This window comes from Capsella rubella, unplaced genomic scaffold (assembly GCF_000375325.1).
Source record: "Capsella rubella cultivar Monte Gargano unplaced genomic scaffold, Caprub1_0 scaffold_1, whole genome shotgun sequence".
Lineage (NCBI taxonomy): Eukaryota > Viridiplantae > Streptophyta > Magnoliopsida > Brassicales > Brassicaceae > Capsella > Capsella rubella.
In genome coordinates this window covers 7,319,834-7,339,618 of record NW_006238923.1, presented here as the reverse complement: position 1 = coordinate 7,339,618, position 19,785 = coordinate 7,319,834, and the positions used below count along the sequence as shown (strand labels likewise).

General features: G+C 37.5%; 3 protein-coding genes across 3 annotated transcripts; 1 reads left to right on the top strand and 2 right to left on the bottom strand.

Moving 5' to 3' along the window:
• The first annotated feature begins 4,302 nt into the window (after nucleotides 1–4,302).
• Nucleotides 4,303–6,283, top strand: LOC17897691. Its single transcript, XM_006305318.2, has 2 exons — nucleotides 4,303–4,850; nucleotides 5,476–6,283. The coding sequence occupies exons 1-2, from the start codon at nucleotides 4,436–4,438 to the stop codon at nucleotides 6,018–6,020; spliced, it is 960 nt and encodes a 319-aa protein (XP_006305380.1). The 5' UTR covers nucleotides 4,303–4,435; the 3' UTR covers nucleotides 6,021–6,283.
• Nucleotides 6,284–7,075: 792 nt separating this feature from the next.
• Nucleotides 7,076–11,838, bottom strand: LOC17898654 (squamosa promoter-binding-like protein 14). Its single transcript, XM_006306591.2, has 10 exons — nucleotides 10,766–11,838; nucleotides 10,469–10,653; nucleotides 9,569–10,371; nucleotides 9,404–9,478; nucleotides 9,201–9,308; nucleotides 8,992–9,109; nucleotides 8,774–8,909; nucleotides 8,542–8,686; nucleotides 7,868–8,467; nucleotides 7,076–7,782 (listed from the first exon to the last, which is right to left on the bottom strand). Exons 1-10 carry the CDS (start codon nucleotides 11,302–11,304, stop codon nucleotides 7,369–7,371), a joined length of 3,123 nt encoding a protein of 1,040 aa, XP_006306653.1. The 5' UTR covers nucleotides 11,305–11,838; the 3' UTR covers nucleotides 7,076–7,368.
• Nucleotides 11,839–12,485: 647 nt separating this feature from the next.
• LOC17897057 (squamosa promoter-binding-like protein 14) lies at nucleotides 12,486–17,440 on the bottom strand. Its single transcript, XM_006303785.2, has 10 exons — nucleotides 16,295–17,440; nucleotides 16,014–16,198; nucleotides 15,115–15,917; nucleotides 14,950–15,024; nucleotides 14,746–14,853; nucleotides 14,539–14,656; nucleotides 14,316–14,451; nucleotides 14,087–14,231; nucleotides 13,405–13,998; nucleotides 12,486–13,315 (listed from the first exon to the last, which is right to left on the bottom strand). The coding sequence occupies exons 1-10, from the start codon at nucleotides 16,828–16,830 to the stop codon at nucleotides 12,902–12,904; spliced, it is 3,114 nt and encodes a 1,037-aa protein (XP_006303847.1). The 5' UTR covers nucleotides 16,831–17,440; the 3' UTR covers nucleotides 12,486–12,901.
• Nucleotides 17,441–19,785: the final 2,345 nt, after the last annotated feature.

The following is a 19,785-nucleotide window of genomic DNA, read 5'->3' as shown; positions in this document are numbered from 1 at the left end:
TTTGAATTGCTTGATCTGCTCTGCCTGAAACGCTATCTGCATTCGAAGCCTAAATCAATATTTTGCTTACTAGAAAATGGACTTATAAGCATAACTTAAAATTTAATGATTTGTCAATACTTAAAACCCTATTTTACGAATTACAACTCTCAATATATTGTAAGAAATTCGAAAGATTGATCACGAGTTTATCATATACTGTAATAGTAATTAAGGAGATAAGCATGTAAAAAAAAAGAGAAGTGTGATCCACGTCATGAAATAGATATGAACAAAAATGTGAGCACTAATATTTAAAATGTAATTAGAAATCCGACCGAGAAGAAAGTGAGAGCATAGATAGATAGAGCGGCGATGAGGAAAGTGGAAGAGACATCTTTTCGTGTTCTTATCTCTTAAAATTGGCAATAAAGAAACAAAAAATGTGAAGAGGCTTGAAACAGTATAGCACGAACGTGACTCACGTGACATTTGTTCACCCGTTTGACCACGTGGGTCGTTGGTAAAACTAGAGACTAGTCTCAGTAGTTAGTACAGGCCAATAACATGCAACTTGAACTTGTAAGAATTTATATCATGCATGAACTCGAGAAAATGAAGACCTATTCGGATCCAAACAACCTTTATATAGATTTGGTCCTATGAAGAATGGACCGGATCGATAATGTTAACCATATAATCAAATTGGAACATTAGCCAAACCCCATGCTTTGGACACACGTACTATAAGTATTATTCTTTTTTTCCTTGTTCTACGTTTGGGAATGTGGACAAATGGAACCGATCCTTACCTGATTATACATTGGTGGGTACTATTAGGCGTGACTGGTCCACTAGTGTGTCTACTTTGTATCATTACCCAAATCGTATGTATTTGTTTAACGAAGGTTGATGTACACAATTTGGATGACCAACTAAAAGTGAAATTTGCAGCACGATAAAAAGGATATTTTAACTTTTTAGGTTTAAAAGATTTATTGTTTAATATTTGGGTGCTTCACTCGCTTTTGCAACTTGCTTCTGGTGGCGAAGAAGAGCCAATGGGAAACATGTTTGGCCCTTAATTAATCACACGCTTCGAAAATTTATATCCTCAAACTTAGAAAATTACAATGTTTGATTACTTTGTGGTTTGGTTTAGATTAGAGCTCAACGTCGTGATGATAGTAGATTAGATATGAATATATAATTAGGCAACGCACTTTTTTACTATGAAATAAAAGTATTAAATAAAATATCTAGGAGACACATTAATTTATAAATTCAATAGTATAATCTTATAATTTTGAACTCACAAGAAAACAAAAATGTAGAACGAACCACAAACATCCGTATAGTAAACCACGCATAACCATCAGAATAGTGATATGGCTGATTAACCCTCCGAAATGGTGAGGAGTTATTATATGAAAGTTACTTTGCAAATTCGGAATTGTCACTTGAAATTTCAAAAAGGACTCTTCGTATAAGGGTAAAGACAAGGGTCCAAGGAGATGAATGAATGATATAATCTCAGAGAAACTAATAAACTATGAATACGCATGAAGATACGACGAGACAGCATTTATCGGAGTTAGGTCCTCGATTTGAGGAAGTAGCTTTTCAAAGGAACCAAGTATACAGGCAAGGATATCCCTAGAAAAGTATATACGCCACGTAGCATTGTTTAGCCGACAAGAGTCACTATCCTACGTGTCTCTTTAACAGTATCATCAGCCACCAGGTTCGTCGATCCCTATCAAGTAATTCATATTTACGAAACTGCCGTTTCGTCCACGAGTTAGCCTCATCTGTATGGGCTAGTTCGAGCTTGCTACATCCTTATGGGTCTTAAACTCAGGTCCTGTATTATATAAATTCATATCATGGGCTTTTCAAAGCCCAATTAATTGTAAAGTAATAAGCCTGCTTAACAGCTTACACTCACATTATATCTAACAAAGGGAAATATTGTGAGTTACTGATCTGATCTAGAAGACTATACATGTACAAGAATAAATGAAGATATAACACGATTATAAGGTTTAAATCTAATGTAACAATACCCACAATGAACATCCATCAGAAAAATACCACTAACAGCCAAAATCACAAAGGTAACTTGCAGAAACAAAAACAATAAGAGACTACTATAATCTGTTAATCATAATTAGGAGTGACAGTTTGTTTAGCAGACCCATTACGAAAAGAATCCGTAGCAAACAAAACGAAACCAATGTTTTGGTAAGAGTTCAATCATATTTTTACCTTTCACCTTACCAACAATCGAATCGAGCTGCGCTATGACAAATAAGTGTTCGTAATTCTAATAACCAAGAACGTGCGTGTGTGAATTGCAATGATAAAACTTTCATCTGTTTTTTTTTTTCTTTTTCTTTCAAATTCACATATGTCATCATCATCTATATTACTATGTATGTCCTCTTTAATAGGTTTAACAGTACCTCTCTTAGAATTTAGACTCTTACTTCTCTATCACACCGAGCCAAAGTGAAATAACCTATCTTAGATTCAGATTCAGTTACAGTTCTAATAAGTAAAACCAGAATAACCTAACAAAACATTTTATTTTTATTATAAAAGACGTCCTTTCCTAAGCATAATCTAGAGTCTAGACAATATATATGCATATGCTCAAGAATTCATTATCCGAAACAATGTATGAGAATAAAGAGAAAACTACTGTTATTAGTATTTGCTAATATATAAATATTCTTGTATTCGCTTCTCTATCCTAATTATATACTTTTGGTTTTTTTGTCTAATGGAGAAAGTAATCATCGAGAGAAAGAATGATTAAATCCAATAATGACTAATCCATAGATGAAATGACAGTGTGGAATAACTTGTGGAGTTGAGCAAAGGGAAACAATTGGCCAAATCAAGACTTATAGTCAAGTTTTGATGTGTTTTAATTGAGTGAGAATCTTTCTCATAGTGTCAGTCTTCTGTTGTTCTTTTATGCTCTTCTCCTTCCCTTACAGCGCATACCCAGCAGAAAAGTTTTTTTTGTTTCTTATAATATTTATCTTCCTTTTTCTAAAAATGTTTGGAAAAGAGTAATAAAGGAATGATCAATCTCTCTAAATTTCAATAAACATGTACCGAGAAGCGCTCGATCGAGTCGTGGGGAAGATTATAAATTAGGACCCCTGATTTGGTTACCTTTGAGTGTGGTCATAAAAGTTGTTTATATATAGTTGAAATTTTCAGATTTTTCATGATTCATGTAAAATGAAACCCTAAGTTGGAGTATTGTTAGTAATATACTTTGTTGTATCTCTACCATTGAATAAACGAATACAACCTTTTGAGCTGTTTTTTTTTTTTTTTACGGAAATTTTATTTATGTATATAAATGAGCTCGATTTATAATAATTTGGGGTTTTGCTAGGAAACCATCACAACATATGTTTTGTATGATCTCGCTGAGGAATACGAATTAAATCGGGTCCCAATACATTTCTGTGATATATTTCAATGTCGGATCTGGTAGGGAACTAAGCATTTTTTTGGTTGATAATTTAAATGTAATTAACTTCCAAAAATCGGCTACTGTATTAGAATCTTTATCTTACTTTCTCTTCCAACTTCGGCAAAACTCAAACGTAAAAAAATGTTATGTTATACTAAAAACTCACACTATTATGTATATATATATATATATATATATCTCATCTTGACATTATAGACAAAATAAATACTCAAATCTATAAATATGGGCAAAAGAGTGTCTGCCAATGTATAGTAGTGTATATACGGTGGTGGTTGCCGACTATTAAGGTTAGAAAAAGTAAGCAAGCAAGTCAAGTTTAAATAAAAAATAAAATTGAAAGCATGGAAGATTAATTAGCTAGTTTTTTTTTGGTTTCTATCCAAAAGATACTCGCGCGAGGGAATTGTTTTACTGTGTGCGCTATATACCCTAATACCCACACCTATACAAAATTACAAATCAATGAAGTATAGCTACAACTCCTAGCTAACTCTAACTGACTAATGCACAAAGGATAAAAGCTTACATATATACATGCATACGGGGACATCTAAATTACGTTGTTCATTGCGATTAAGAGAACCAAATAATCTCGATAAAATCCATATTTAGTTTTAAGTACTTTAATGTAACGTAAAATGCACATGTAATTACTTGACAAATAAGTCCACAAAAGCATCTTTCTTTTCTTTCTAGAAACCCTAAAGCAACTAAATTTCTCATCTATCACAAAACCTGTCTATGTAATTAAAACAGTTTCCAATATCTTTATCCCACCATAAATAATCACTCACCTCCACCCCTTAATTTCACCACTCCAAATTTCACCTCCGTACCACACAACAACAACAACAACAACAAACCATAAAACCCGTATAGCTAGTCAATCATAACTTCTACCACCACCAACTCAAATTTTTTCATTTTCAAAAAAGAAGAATGATGAGAAGCAAATCCATAGTCATCAATTCCAATTCCAGGAACGATACGTCCAACATCACCGCGATGGCAGCTCTGAGACGTTCGGCCTCAAACACTACTGCCTCAGCCGCAGTGGTAGGCACAAATGGTCTTAACAGAAAACCTCGTCTGCGGTCAGTAGAGTTCCCAGCATCACCTCAACTGATACAAGGTGAAGAGATGGTCCATTTCGGACATCCCCAACACGTGCTGGTCAAGGTTGATTTGCCGGATATCTACACGTGTGCAGGGTGCAAAGAGGAAGGAGCAGGGATTAGGTACGTGTGTCAAGAGTGCGATTATCAGCTCCATGAGTTTTGCGCTTTGGCTCCTCCTTTACTAAAGTCGCATCCGTTTCATTACCAGCATCAACTTCTCTTCTTTGCCAAACCTGGTACGTTTTATTTTACTGTCCTATCAGATTCTTATTTGTCTTCATACCAAGAACTAAAAGAATCTGGATTATTGTCGATTATATATTGAATACTTTTTTTTTCTTGCGTGTACAAAATACTAATTGCTTTACACCGAATAATAATCCTTTTTAAAAACAGAATTATTATTTGGTTTAGTGGGTATCATAAAAAATTAATAACTAAATCTTGGTTATATTGAACAATTAACAGAGAATAAATAAGCTTTATAAAACGTCATAAACGTATTAGAAGATTGTAATTGAACTTAATTAGCTCTAGTACAATCTCTGAAGACACCAAAAGTAGATACCTTAATATAGAATTTTGTTTTCATCATTAATTAAACACACCTCGTCCTCATGCATGAACGAAAGAATGATTAAAACATAAATCTGGCCACTGATTATTAGTTGATCGGTGATATTATAAAATCTGATGTCACGCTCGTACCGTGACAATGTCGGTCCAACTTACGTTTCCGGAGGCTATATAAGATATTAGAAATGTGACGTTTTATATATTTTGTTAATGTAAAAAAACAACTAAAGATTTGCACTTTTAAATTTGATCCCATCTAATGTATGTTGTGATGATGAATAACAGCGAAAGTAGGGATAGTAAAATCCAAATGCGACGTGTGTGGACGATCACCAAAAGGTTACACCTTTAGATGCAAAGCTTGCAGTTTCCAAATGCATCCTGGCTGCGCCATGTTATCCCCTTCCCTCTCGTCCTCCTCACTCCACCACCACCCTCTCCGCCTCATCCCATCCTCCTCAGCCGCTAACACCACCGGCAGGGACCCCGGAGGATATCTTTGCGGAGAGTGCAAGAGAGGTAAACGGACGGGTAGGGTTTACCGTTGCACCGTCTGCGATTACCACTTGCACGCCGTATGTGCTAAAGACGCAGCCGTGAACGGCCTCCGCTCAAACGGACATAAAGGGAGGGACAAGTCTCCGGCGGTTTTGGGAACGGCGGCGAGGTTGGCGTCGCAGGTTGTGATTGATTTTCTCGGTGGTATAATGGAAGGTCTTGGTGAAGGTGTTGGTGAAGCTATTTTGGACGGTGTGACTAGAGGCGGTGGTGGTGGTGGCGGCGGCGGCGGCAGAAATGGTGGTGTTACTAGGACAATTCCACGTGTCTGAGGAGGGTGATTATGATGGAATTTGGAGATTGCTTGATTAACTATACTTACGAGTGTTTATACTTTTATATGTGTAGATTGTTATATGCCATAATGATGCCTTTGATGATAAAGTACATATAGATGTATTGGTGTTTATTAAGTTTCGGGTGGGATATAATATTATTTTGATTAAATTCGGTGATCTGTACAATAGAGAGAATGATGTTGTATTATTTGCTTAAGTGATATTTTTAATGTGTATTTCATGTGTTTGTGCTTAAATAAATGAATACATTGTAACTAAACCAAAGGCATATGCGTTTTGGTATGCAAATATGACCAAAAATGTATAATTATTTGGATCTTACAGAAATAAAAAGCTACTACTACCTAATAAGAGAGGCACACCAAAGTTAACTCCCATTCAAATCATATATTATGAGAGAAAAGACCCACCACTCACATTTTATTTCAAGTTTAATATATTTACTACATCAAATATATCTATTATCAAGTTTATTTCAACTTAAACAAGAATTTGAAAACGTTTTTGATAAAAAAGATTATGTCAAACCTACCATAGAGTTAAAAAAACAAAACAAAACCGAAAAAATCAAGAGTTGATTGACTTGTATAGCCACCGGAATAAACTTTTGAAATGTAACCTTACAAATGATTTCACTCTCCTTTTCACTTTCAAGACTTTCCTTTAAAAAAGTGGAATTATAATGTGATCTCCTCTGTATAACAACAACATTTTCAAGATTCTTTAGGTCTGTCGTTGATTAAGTAACGAAATCACCACTAGTCTCAAGAATCTTTTACTTGTCACAAAAGATAATTTACTTGTGACTGTGTATACGTCGCTCTCTTACTATCGTGACTGTATAGGTGGAGGTAGGCCTTCAAACCAACTGAGCTACAAGATCAGGCAAGAGATATATTGTGACTTGTGAGTTGTGATTTTTGAGAATTTCGACAATCCTCGTTCGAATCGTTAACATGTTATGGCCTTCATACTGTCATTGCTTCTTCCTCTATTTTTTTTTTCCATAAACCTTGTTCCATATAATATACTAGCTAGGCTTAATATTGTATTGCATTTACTTAGACCTTCAACAAAATGGAAAAAAAAAAGAAAGACAAAAGTTATTCAAGTTACAACATGAAGAACTACTTGTACAAAGTACAAATTTACAAGAACTCCCAAATGTGAAACCCCTTTTGAGTAATACTACTGTAGTCACTTTGGTCGTTGTCACAATCAAGTCTCTGAGCTTTTCCTTGTATTCGTGCAAAGTCTCTTCCCTTTTTTCTTATTTGTGAAACCAAAAGAATAAAATTATAACTTATATATATGTTGTTGTCTAGATTGAACCATAATCCAGACCTCCCCAACTGAAGTGAGATCCTTGTCTGACGATTGGGAAAGCGTGCATGAAAACGCAGACGCAAACGCAGACTGTTGCAACTGCGAGCATTGAGTGAATGATAGGAGTTGGAAACAATCGGCGTGAACCTGAAACTCTCCTCTGATACTTAAGAGCCACGGTTGCACACGACGCACAAGATGATTTGTTCATCTCCGAACTTAATCTCTTGCTCACACCCCTTTGGTCAACAATCTCGTTCTCAATGTTTAGTGAGACTTGCTTGTTTCTTTTGTCTGCAAGTTTACGAGCCACCAAGGAGTTATAGCTATGGTTGTTCCTCATTGCAGCGTAGCTGTATGGAGTTTGGCCGGTTGCGTCACAAAGAGTGTTCCAGCTCGATAAGCCGATCTGAAACAGCAAAAACGGTTTCCTCAGTCTTATGGGTTGCAAGAAATTGAGTTTGAGAAAGGCTGCAAGAGGGAGAGAGCCATACCTCTTGTTGGTCATTGGTCAGTCGATCAACTATATCATCTGAACCAGATGTACAAGCAGCTAGATGTAAAGGTGTGATACCGCCAGGTCCAGTTATGTTGGGTAAGAAAACAAAGTTGTTAGAGGAATCGAGAGAGGAGGGTTTGACTGAGTAATGAATAAGTAGTTCGACCATTTTTGTGCTTTTCCTCTTAACAGCACGATTCAACAACTGACTCTCAGCGAGCATATTCAAGGCTTCTGTGTTCAGCTCATTATCCACCAAATTTCTCTCGACTAACATGCTGAGGAGTGTTCTAATGAGAGCACAGTAATCTCTTTCAACTGAGCAAACGAGCAAAAACTTGAAGCGGGCAAGGGAAAAGTCGGATTGTTCCCGAAGTTCAGAGGTCTGGTTCTTTTGGAAAAGCCAACCAAGCTCATTCAAGAAGCACATAACTTCTTCTCTTGATGTGGGACGACGATCTGAGCTCTGCGCTTGTTCTTCTGATGTATCTTGACTTCTGGGGTGAAACTCTTCTTCAAGGCGATTTAACTCTTCGCAGATGGACGCATTGGCAATTATCAATGGAAAACTGTCACCCCTGAAACCATTCTCCACCTGCATAAAATCTAGGCTTTAAACATCTCTAGACTGACAAAGAAACTATCAAGTTCAGTTATATGAAGTTCTACCTCAATGAAACAGCGTCCAAGAAAACCTGGCTGTGCATTTTGCACTTTGAAACTATTTACATTCAACTCATCAAATACTGCTTGTCTACATGCTGCTCCAGTTACTTCCATCGACATGTAGGTACCCATATGTGTGCAACGAATACTGGCATCACGATGATGATAAAGCTTAGAAAGAATTAAGAAAATATGAGAAACACTATGAAACTGTTTTATTTTTTTTTTAAGTTACCTGATCCCATCATTAGTCAAGCTTCTACCTCTTACTACCAAACTTGTTTCCTCACCAGCTACCACAGCTACAGGAGACACTGAGATGAGCTCTGGTGAATTCCAAGTTCTCCAAGATTTGCTACATCGAACTCTACCTGTAACCAATGATATGTTATAATTATAGTGAGATAAATGTTGCATCAAGGTTACAAAGAAGTAACGCTCGTGAGCACTAACCATTTTTGTGTGATGCGAGCTGTCTGCCTGTGTTAACAATAAATCTAGCTTCTCTCCAAAAATCAGACTGAGAATTGTTTAGCAAAACACCTAGCCGTTGCAGCAAGTTTCGCTCAAGCTGTAAAAATAAAAACCACCAACTGCTCCTAAGCTATATACATATCATTGAATAATTTAATAACCAAATATTAAAAACAATTTCCACTCACCTGTTCCCAGGCTGCAGGTGCCATCGCTATATAGACAGATAGAACAACACAGCCAGGCCTGATATAACTCTCCATTTCTGATGGAATGTTCGAAAGCCAATTATAGATCTGTAATAAAAGGAAGACAATAACTATGAGGACTGAAACAGAAGCAACCAGTAACTTTAATATTTCAGGTAAGGATCATGCTCAGAAATTATCACCTCCGATCGTAATGTCCCAGGGAGCTGACTTGGATCTTTATCAAGTAGTTTGAAAACTATCTTTCCAGTGCGGTCCTGTTTGAATGCCATATATATATAAACCATAAGTGGCTTGTTTTATCTACGTACAAATAGATGCTAAAGAGGAATTGAAAAGCTACAAACCTGAGAATCAGAGTTTAAGCTGGGAGGAGAGTAGTCAGAACCAGAAGAAGCATACCCAGACTGTTGCCCCAAACCTTTAAAATTAGTATTCGCAGTTCCTCTATTTGATGCACCAAAGAGCTCAAGCGGCAGACAACCAGTCCTGGGACTTGAGTTATTGTGATTCTTAGACCTCATGGTTTCAGGGGACGTCTGCAATGGGAATAACTCCTGCATGACCGGGGAGGACGACGGAGATCTATCCTCAACAGGATTACTGCTTGCAGAAGAATAATACTTTCGAGAAGATGCCACTGTTGGTCGACTCTCATCCTCGGGAGATGAGGTAAATAATTGTAGAGACAGGCTAGACCTAGTGTCTTGAGCACGTGAATCTGAATCCTGAGATGGAGATAGGTTACTGCTACTGCTCCTCTCTCCCCCACCAGAAGAAAACCCTAAAGTTCTCTTTTCCACATTGGTTGCAACACCGTGATCATAAGAAGATAACTTAGTCTTGTCACTGTCTTTGTAACCAAACCCACCTTGAGACAATATGGCTAGCGTATCAGGTGAAGAGGAGCCTAACGTTGACGAAAGAACAGCAAGCAAGTCCATTGTAGAAGGAGAAGCGCCATTCATATCATTTGGGGGGTGCGCCATTGGTTGATCCAGATTTTTCCTGGCTAAATTTCCAATATTGTTCAACTTAGAGACAAGGTCCATAGGCAACGGCAATGCATTTATCTTGGTAAGTATCTGAAGAAGCTGCTCTCTATCAGGCACAGCTGGAGAAGTAGTCACTGGCTTTACCTCATTCTTACCTGCAGCTCGCAGACAACAAAGCTGTTAATAAAACAAGAACATCCGAGCAGAATTCCAAGACAAAAAAAAAACTCTTGTATATTCGCAAGCTAATACCTTGTGCACAAGCTAAGGCGGTTAACAAAGCCATAAGATCCATATTGGCGTTAGACGAATTATCACGGTTCCCCGGAACGACAACCTCCTCCTGCTGTGTTGTCTTCCTCCTCCTTCGGTTGTGGCCAGCCAATCTACGCCTACAACTTCTCTTTCCTTCATCAAACTCCGAGAGCAGATGAAACCTGCGAAAATCATTCATAACCAGATTAAGAAAAAAAAAAAAAAAAACAGAGAACCATCACCAGAAAAAAATCAAATTGGATACAATAAGAACAAATCACTCTTCTTCCTTACCTGCTGCACTGTTGGCAAAACCTCTGCATCTGTTTCCCAACGAGAGCTTTGGTAGCTTTGCTATGAACTTCACACACTTTATGCCTTCTGTGATAATCCTTAGCATGAGATAAATCTTCAGTACAATTATCCACCTGACACATCGGATAATTCCCTCCCGGAGATCCAGAACGAACCTTCTTGTTCGGTCTAATGTTCTGCGTCGTCGTCGTTGTGGTGTCTTCCTCCGCAGTCAAACCACTTCCCAGATTCAAATCAAGTCCTCTTTCTTCTCCACTCTTATTCCTTGAAGTCAAATCAAACTGTTGTGTCTCGTTGCCCAGAAGAAGAACCTGAGCTTCCACCGGTGTAGCTTCAAATCTCCGGCTATCCCAATCCCACATCTTAGAGTTCCACTCATCTCTTCGCTGCGGCTGCGGCTGAGACGACGGTACCAGCCGAGTCGACATCGGATAGTAAAGATCACGTTTTCTCCCCATCGGAGATAGCGACGGATGAATGAACATCGGAGTAGCTACTTGAGCACCTACCTCATCCATATCTCTCTCTCTCTCCTCCGAAATCGATCTGACCCTTTTTTTAAAGTCTCTTCTTTTCAAATTCCAAAAATAGACTTTGATCAATCAGCTTGATGATGAAGAAGAAGAAGATTCAGTATTTGCAGAAGAACATATCTACCGAGCCACCGTACATACTCAACATATCTACCGCCTAGCTAGAAAACTTCTCTAATCAATAAACCCAAAATCAGAATCTTGGCAGCTTCAAGCATAAACTCTTCCTCGATTCAACGAAAGCTGGAGACGAATCAAGCTAAACATCACCCGAATTCGAATGTTAAGAACTTGTTCAGATTCGAACAAATTTTCAAAAAACGAATCTTCAAACACTTGTAGATTTCCCGATCCAATCCAGCAAAACAAGAGAAATGATTTGATTATTCCTCTTCACCAGCTTCGACCCACCTTCTTAAAATCCCCAAAGTCTCAAACTTGTCCTTCTTCTTTTTTCCGCTGATCAAGCTTTTTTTTTTGTTTAATCCGTGTTCTGCTGTCTTCAAGTCCTTACCTTCTACGATAACTTTTTTTTTTCTTTCTTATTTGTTTTCTACGGTGGTGGCACATTCTGTAAATTCAAACAGAAACGAGGGCATTTACATGGTAATATTCGATCCAAGACATTTCCCATTTGCTTTTTATCCATTGATTAAAGTTAAATTTTTTGATTTGATAGTCCAAAAACATTTCTGTTTTTTACTTCTTCAAATTAATCGAGATCCATAATTTCTTTTTCGACATCGTTTCCTTTCAATGTCATTAAGTACGTCGTTTAGTATGAAGTAATCAAATCACACTAATCTCAAAAAAAAATTCATTGTCTACTTGTGACAAATATAAATTCCTTTGAACTAAAAGATATCTCATGAGTTTTCAGTTTCTTTTTGGATAAAGTGTGTATCTTCTTTGCCTCCTCTCCTACTCTGCCATGACTTGAACTCACGAGGTGGAGCTAAGCCATTAAATCAAATGAGCTACAAGATCATGCAAAACAATACACTAACTTGTGAGGTTTGATGTTTGAGAATCCCGACAAGGGAATCGTTGACATAAGAGGCATATGTGACAAGATTACTCCATCTTCATATTGTTTACACAAACATCGTTCTATATCATGTAATAGTAATGTAAGTTTCAAATGGTAATGCATTTAGACTTTCGACAAAAAAGAAAGAAAAAAACAATGTTATTCAAGTTACAACATGAACAAGGAGCTAGTTGTACAAAGTACAAATTTACAAGAACCAAAATACAAAAAAACAGTAAAACAACTGCCTCTTATATGAAGCAGCAGGTTATTATCTTAGTTAAAGAATAATCATAATCAAAATATAGAAACAAAATACACAGAAATACACACAACAAATTAGCCAAACCAAAATATATATAATTGAAAAAAAAAAAAAAGAACTCCCGACGGTGAAACTCCCTTGAGTAATACTACTGTAGTCACACTTTGGTCGTTGTCACAGTCAAGTCTCTGAGCTTTTCCTTATATATTCGTGCGAAGTCTCTTCCCTTTTTCTCTTATTTTGTGAAACCAAAAGAATAAAATTATAATTTATATATATGTTGTTGTCTAGATTGAGCCATAATCCAAACCTCCCCAACTGAAGTGAGATCCTTGTCTCACGATTGGGAAAGCATGCATGAAAACGCAGACGCAAACGCAGACTGTTGCAACTGCGAGCATTGAGTGAATGATAGGCGTTGGGAACAAACGGTGTGAACCTGAAACTCTCCTCTGATACTTGAGAGCCACGGTTGCACACGACGCACAAGATGATTTGTTCATCTCTGAACTTAATCTCTTGCTCATACCCCTTTGGTCAACAATCTCGTTCTCAATGTTTAGTGAGACTTGCTTGTTTCTTTTGTCTGCAAGTTTACGAGCCACCAGAGAGTTATAGCTATGGTTGTTCCTCATTGCAGCGTAGCTGTATGGAGTTTGGCCGGCTGCATCACAAAGAGTGTTCCAGCTTGATAATCCGACCTGAAACAGCAATACGGTTTCCTCAGTCTTATGGGTTGCAAGAAATAAAATTACGTTTGAGAGAGGCAGCAAGAGGGAGAGAGCCATACCTCTTGTGAGTCATTTGTCAGCAGATCAACCATATCATCTGACCCAGATGTACACGCAGCTAGATGTAAAGGTGTGATACCGCCAGGTCCAGTTATGTTGGGTAAGAAAACAAAGTTGTTAGAGGACTTGAGTGCCGAGGGATTAACTGGGTAATGAATAAGTAGTTCGACCATTTTTGTGCTTTTCCTCTTAACAGCACGATTCAACAACTGACTCTCAGCGAGCATATTCAAGGCTTCTGTGTTCAGCTCATTATTCACCAAATTTCTCTCTACTAACATGTCAAGGAGTGTTCTGATGAGAGCACAGTAATCTCTTTCAACTGAGCAAACGAGCAAAAACTTGAAGCGGGCAAGGGAAAAGTCGGATTGTTCCCGAAGTTCAGAGGTCTGGTTCTTCTGGAAAAGCCAACCAAGCTCATTCAAGAAGCACAAAACTTCTTCTCTTGATGTGGGACGTCGATCTGAGCTCTGAGCTTGTTCTTCTGACGGACTTTTGGGGTGAAACTCTTCTTCAAGGCGATTTAACTCTTTGCAGATGGATGCATTGGCAATTATCAATGGAAAACTGTCACCCCTGAATCCATTCTCCACCTGGACACAAACTAGACTTTCAACATCTCTAGACTGACAAAGTAAATTACTAAGTTCAGTTAGGAAGTTCAGTTATATGAAGTTATACCTCAATGAAACAGCGTCCAAGAAAACCCGGCTGTGCATTTTGCACTTTGAAATTATTTACATTCAACTCATCAAATACTGCTTGTCTACATCCTGCTCCAATTACTTCCATCGACATGTAGGTGCCCATATGTGTGCAACGAATACTGGCAGCACAATGATAATATAGGTTAGAAAGAAATAAGAAAAGATTAGAAACACTATGAAACTGATTTTTTTTTTAAGTTTACCTGATCCCATCGTTAGTCAAGCTTCTACCTCTTAATACCAAACTTGTTTCTGCACCAGCTACTACGGCTATAGGTGAAATTGAGATGAGCTCTGGTGAATTCCAAGTTCTCCACGATTTGCTACATCGAACTCTACCTGTAACCAGTGATATGTTATGATCATGAAGAGATAAAAATTGCAACATTCAAGGCTACACAGAAGTAAGAGCTCGTGAGCACTCACCATTTTTGTGTGATGCGAGCTGTCTCCCCGTGTTAACTATAAATCTAGCTTCTCTCCAAAAATCAGACTGAGAATTTTGTAGCAAAACACCAAGCCTTTGCAGTAAGTTTCGCTCGAGCTGAAAAAAAAAACCACCAACTGCTTCTAAGCTATACATAGCATTGAGTGATTCAATAACCAAAAACTTAAAACATAATATCCACTCACCTGCTCCCAGGCTGCAGGTGTCATCGCTATATAGACAGATAGAACAACACAGCCAGGCCTAATATAACTCTCCATTTCTGATGGAATGTTCGAAAGCCAGTTATAGATCTGTTACAGGGGGACAATAAGTATGAGGACTGTAACAGAAGCAATCAATAACTTAAATATTTAAGATAAGGCTATATCATGCTCAGAAATTATCACCTCCGATCGTAATGTCCCAGGGAGCTGACTTGGATCTTTATCAAGTAGTTTGAAGACTATCTTTCCAGTGCGGTCCTGTTTATATGTCATATATATAAAAACCATAAGTGGTTTGTTTTATCTACGTACAAATAGATGCTAAAGAGAAGTTGAAAAGCTGCAAACCTGAGCATCAGAGTTTAAGCTGGGAGGAGAGTAGTCAGAACCAGAAGAAGCATACCCAGACTGTTGCCCGAAACCTTTAAAATTAGTGTTTGCAGTTCCCCTATTTGATGCACCAAAGAGCTCAAGCGGTAGGCAACCAGTCCTGGGACTTGAGTTATTGTGATTCTTAGACCTCATGGTTTCAGGGGACGTCTGCAATGGGAATAATTCCTGCATGACCGGGGAGGACGACGGAGATCTATCCTCAACAGGATTACTGCTTGCAGAAGAATAATACTTTCGAGAAGATGCCACCGTTGGTCGACTCTCATCCTCGGGAGATGAGGTAAATAATTGTAGAGACAGGCTAGACCTAGTGTCTTGAGCACGTGAATCTGAATCCTGAGATGGAGATAGGTTACTGCTACTGCTCCTCTCTCCCCCACCAGAAGAAAACCCTAAAGTTCTCTTTTCCACATTGGTTGCAACACCGTGATCATACGAAGATAACTTAGTCTTGTCACTGTCTTTGTAACCAAACCCACCTTGAGACAATATGGCTAGTGTATCAGGTGAAGATGATCCTAACGTTGATGAAAGAACAGCAAGCAAGTCCATTGTAGAAGGAGAAGCGCCATTCATATCATTTGGGGGGTTCGTCGTAGGTTGATCCAGATTTTTCCTGGCTAAATTTCCAATATTGTTCAACTTAGAGACAAGATCCATAGGCAACGGCAATGCATTTATCTTGGTAAGTATCTGAAGAAGCTGCTCTCTATCAGGCACAGCTGGAGAAGTAGTCACTGGCTTCACCTCATTCTTACCTGCAGCTCGCAGACAACAAATCTGTTAATAAAACAAGAACATCCGAGCAGAATTCCCAGACAGAAACAAACTCTTGTATAATCGCAAGCTAATACCTTGTGCACAAGCTAAGGCGGTTAACAAAGCCATAAGATCCATATTGGCATTAGAGCTATTATCACGGTTCCCCGGAACCACAACCTCCTCCTGCTGTGTTGTCTTCCTCCTCCTTCGGTTGTGGCCAGCCAATCTACGCCTACAACTTCTCTTTCCCTCATCAAACTCCGAGAGCAGATGAAACCTGCAAAAATCATATATTAAAAGAAAAGAACAGAGAACCATTTCCAGATAAAAATCAAACTGGTGACAACAACAACAAATCAAATTTCTTCCTTACCTGCTGCACTGTTGGCAAAACCTCTGCATCTGTTTGCCGACGAGAGCTTTAGTAGCTTTGCTATGAACTTCACACACTTTATGCCTTCTATGATAATCCTTAGCATGAGACAAATCTTCAGTACAATTATCCACCTGACACATCGGATAATTCCCGCCCGGAGATCCAGACCGAACCTTCTTGTTCGGTCTAATGTTCTGCGTCGTCGTCGTCGTGGTGTCTTCCACAGCGGTCAACCCACTTCCCAGATTCAAATCAAGTCCTCTTGTTTCTCCACTCCTATTCTTTGAAGTCAAATCAAACTGTTGTGTCTCGTTGCCAAGGCGAAGAGTCTGAGCATCCACCGGTGTAGCTTCAAATCTCCGGCTATCCCAATCCCACATCTTAGAGTTCCACTCATCTCTACGCTGCGGCTGCGGTTGAGACGGAACCAGCCGATTCGACATCGGATAGTAAAGATCACGTTTTCTCCCCATCGGAGATAGCGACGGATGAATGAACATCGGAGTAGCTACTTGAGCACCTACCTCATCCATATCTCTCTCTCTCCTCCGAAATCGATCTGACCCTTTTCAAAAGTCTCTTCTTTTCAAATTCCAAAAATAGACTTTGATCAATCAAGTTGATGAAGAAGAAGAAGAAGATTCAGTTTTTGCAGAAGAACATCTTCAGTAAATCTACGGGAAGAAGGAACCACCGTACCTACTCAACATATCTACCGCCTAGCTAGAAAAGTTCCAATCAACAAACCCAAAATCAGAATCTTCACAGCTCTAAGCATAAACTCTTCTTCGAATCAACGAACGAATCAAGCAAAACATCACTCGAATTCGAATGTTCAGATTCGAACAAATTTTCAAAAAAACGAATCTTCAAGCTTGTAGATTTCCCGATCCAATCCAGCAAAACAAGAGAAACGATTTGATTTTGATTTCCTTCTCACCAGCTTCAGCTTCAGCTTCGACCCGCCTTCTTAAAATATCCAAAAAGTCTCAAACTTGTCCTTCTTCTTCTTCTTTTTCTTCTATCCTTGTTTGTTTCAAGTCCTCCTCCTTTTTTTGTTTTGGTGAGTTTCTTATTTGTTTTCTACGGTGGTGGCACATTGTGTAAATTCGAATAGTGAAGAGGGCATTTGTGTGGTATTATTCGAGCCGCCCATATGTGAGAGTGGAGAGAGAGAGAGAGAGAGAGAGAGAGAGAGAGAGAGAGAGAGAGATATGGTAGTTGAAGGATCCAAGACATTTCCATTTTCTTCTTTTTATCCATTTGATTCAGTTAAAAATCTCAAACACTGTTTTTTCTTCTTCTTCTTTAATTTCTTTATTTCTTACCCTTAATAAACGGATCCACTTCGGTTTCACACTTTTTGACTTGAAAATACTTCTATTTAGTCAAACATACTTGTTTAAGATTAAAAAAAAAAAAAAAATTAATGTGGCATGATAAATTATGATTATAGTCATATCAGATTGTTTGAGATTATATATCAATTGTTTTGTCTAGTTGAATTTTAAAGTATGCGTACGTAGATTTCAAAACTGTGACATATATCTATGTCTATAGAAAACTTGGTTAAGAGAAACTTGTTTTCTTGTTAATATTAGTGTAATGTTTTCAAGAAAACAAAGATGGGTTACTTGAATCAATGAACGTATGCCAATTTCTGTCGCAAGGATCAAAAGTTGTTTGCTAGAGAACAATAAACCTAAAAGTTTAATTTAAATAGTCGAAATCATTATAACTGTTGTTTAGGAAAACCATCTTTTAGTGTCGGTCCTACGAACCAACTATTTTATTATAGCTCTAGCTCGTACCATAATTATTAATATATATATATATAATTGCTTGTACTACATATATATATTAGCTATAAAACATGTAACATGCCTCGAGTGGTTAGTGATAATGAAGCGATCGTCGACTTTTCTTTTTGAGACGTGGAGCTACTTACAAGTGTTTGCCTAACTAATTGTCTCATCATTTATAGGACTGATAGCTAAGATGTACAAGACCTTCGCTAAGAAAACTTATTCATTTCTTTTATATTTCATAGCTTCTCTTCTTTTGTACGTAGTTGAATGATTCATCTCGCAAAACTTCAATATATGATAATGGTTATTAGCTATGAACCTAATATACATGGTAAGAAGTACGTCAGAACGCTTTATGCTATATGATGAAGCTTGTATCTATCGACACCGCGTTAGGGAGAGAAGTCGTCGTGATCACGTAAGGTAAAGAGGATAAAAACAATCCCACCCAAAACCATGTCGAAAAGATTAAACTGACCCATACGTTTTCAGAATATTACGAAAGTAGCCTCTCATGTCCTCTCCTCTAGACCATTGTAGTACAAACAACAAGAGATTGGACAAGACAAGAGAGAAAGAGAGATTAGAGAGATTAGAGAGAGAGAGAGAGGCCACACCTCATAAGTCATCAGTCATCACACACGTACGGTTTTTTGATGACTCGTCCCTACAAGCGTGCAAGTGGCTGGTTCCTTCTTCTCTTGTTGTTCCATATATAAAACGACGTTTGTTATTAATTCCCTAGTTTATGATGGTTTTAGCATTATTATAATCTATCGTTGTTAAACCGTGTCTCGTTTTAATCACCTCGTGTCAACTTTTTATTCGGTCATACATCCATTCTTACATTCCTTTACTAATTCTAATGTCAATCTACTATTATGTTATATATGCCAATAGTTTCAGTTGCTGACTTCTTATAAAAATAATATACATGACACTAAATAATGAAATGGAAAAATGAAGAATAAATCAATCAAGAAAGTTAAAGATTGTTATCGATAGTATACGAATGAAATATATGAACAAAAATGAAGAGAATGAATTGTTAAAAATAATTAGAGTATTTTGTAAGAAGATTAGAATAGTGTGATAGTATTATATTATTTTATACAAATACAACGTTTATATAATTTTCACTTTAAGATAATATTAATTTTTATTATCAGAACATAATATTCCACCCTTTATCATTATTATCATTTTTTTTTTTTTTGCATTTATCGTGAAATACTAAGAAATTTGGGATTCATTCTGTAAGCTGAATGTCATCATTTTGTCAGCTGAACGTTAACTTTTTGATGGTTATATATAGACACATGATTATATTAAAGATATATACAATGGAGGAAAAAGGTGAAAGGGAAATATATAGCTGTGAGTTTGGTACGGAAAGGTCGAATGCAATGGATTGGACCATAATCTCTCACTAATTCACACTAACCAATTAAACATTAATTACTACTCTTGCTAACCAATATCTAACGTGTCTCCATTCTTGACTGTACTATGATGCTTTCTCTAACTTTAAGTACAAGTACTACTACACCTCTCACCCCATTTCTATACTTTTTATTTTATTTTCTTAATTACTTATTTATTTTTTGGTATTGCAAAGACTATACAATCCATGTATTTATTCAATCAATGTACATTATAACTTTTAGTTGGATTTTGGAA

What these genes read in the sequence shown, in the direction of transcription:
- LOC17897691 (XM_006305318.2), top strand. Translation starts at nt 4,436, where the DNA reads ATGATGAGAAGCAAATCCATAGTCATCAATTCCAATTCCAGGAACGAT. An exon ending in TCTCTTCTTTGCCAAACCTG is followed by an intron (nt 4,851 to 5,475) that starts GTACGTTTTATT and finishes GATGAATAACAG; the next exon opens with CGAAAGTAGGGATAGTAAAA.
- LOC17898654 (XM_006306591.2), bottom strand. Translation starts at nt 11,304, where the DNA reads ATGGATGAGGTAGGTGCTCAAGTAGCTACTCCGATGTTCATTCATCCG. An exon ending in GCTCGCATCACACAAAAATG is followed by an intron (nt 8,910 to 8,991) that starts GTTAGTGCTCAC and finishes CATTGGTTACAG; the next exon opens with GTAGAGTTCGATGTAGCAAA. An exon ending in TTGGACGCTGTTTCATTGAG is followed by an intron (nt 8,468 to 8,541) that starts GTAGAACTTCAT and finishes GATTTTATGCAG; the next exon opens with GTGGAGAATGGTTTCAGGGG.
- LOC17897057 (XM_006303785.2), bottom strand. Translation starts at nt 16,830, where the DNA reads ATGGATGAGGTAGGTGCTCAAGTAGCTACTCCGATGTTCATTCATCCG. An exon ending in CGCCTTAGCTTGTGCACAAG is followed by an intron (nt 15,918 to 16,013) that starts GTATTAGCTTGC and finishes TGCGAGCTGCAG; the next exon opens with GTAAGAATGAGGTGAAGCCA. An exon ending in TTGACTAACGATGGGATCAG is followed by an intron (nt 14,232 to 14,315) that starts GTAAACTTAAAA and finishes TTGTGCTGCCAG; the next exon opens with TATTCGTTGCACACATATGG.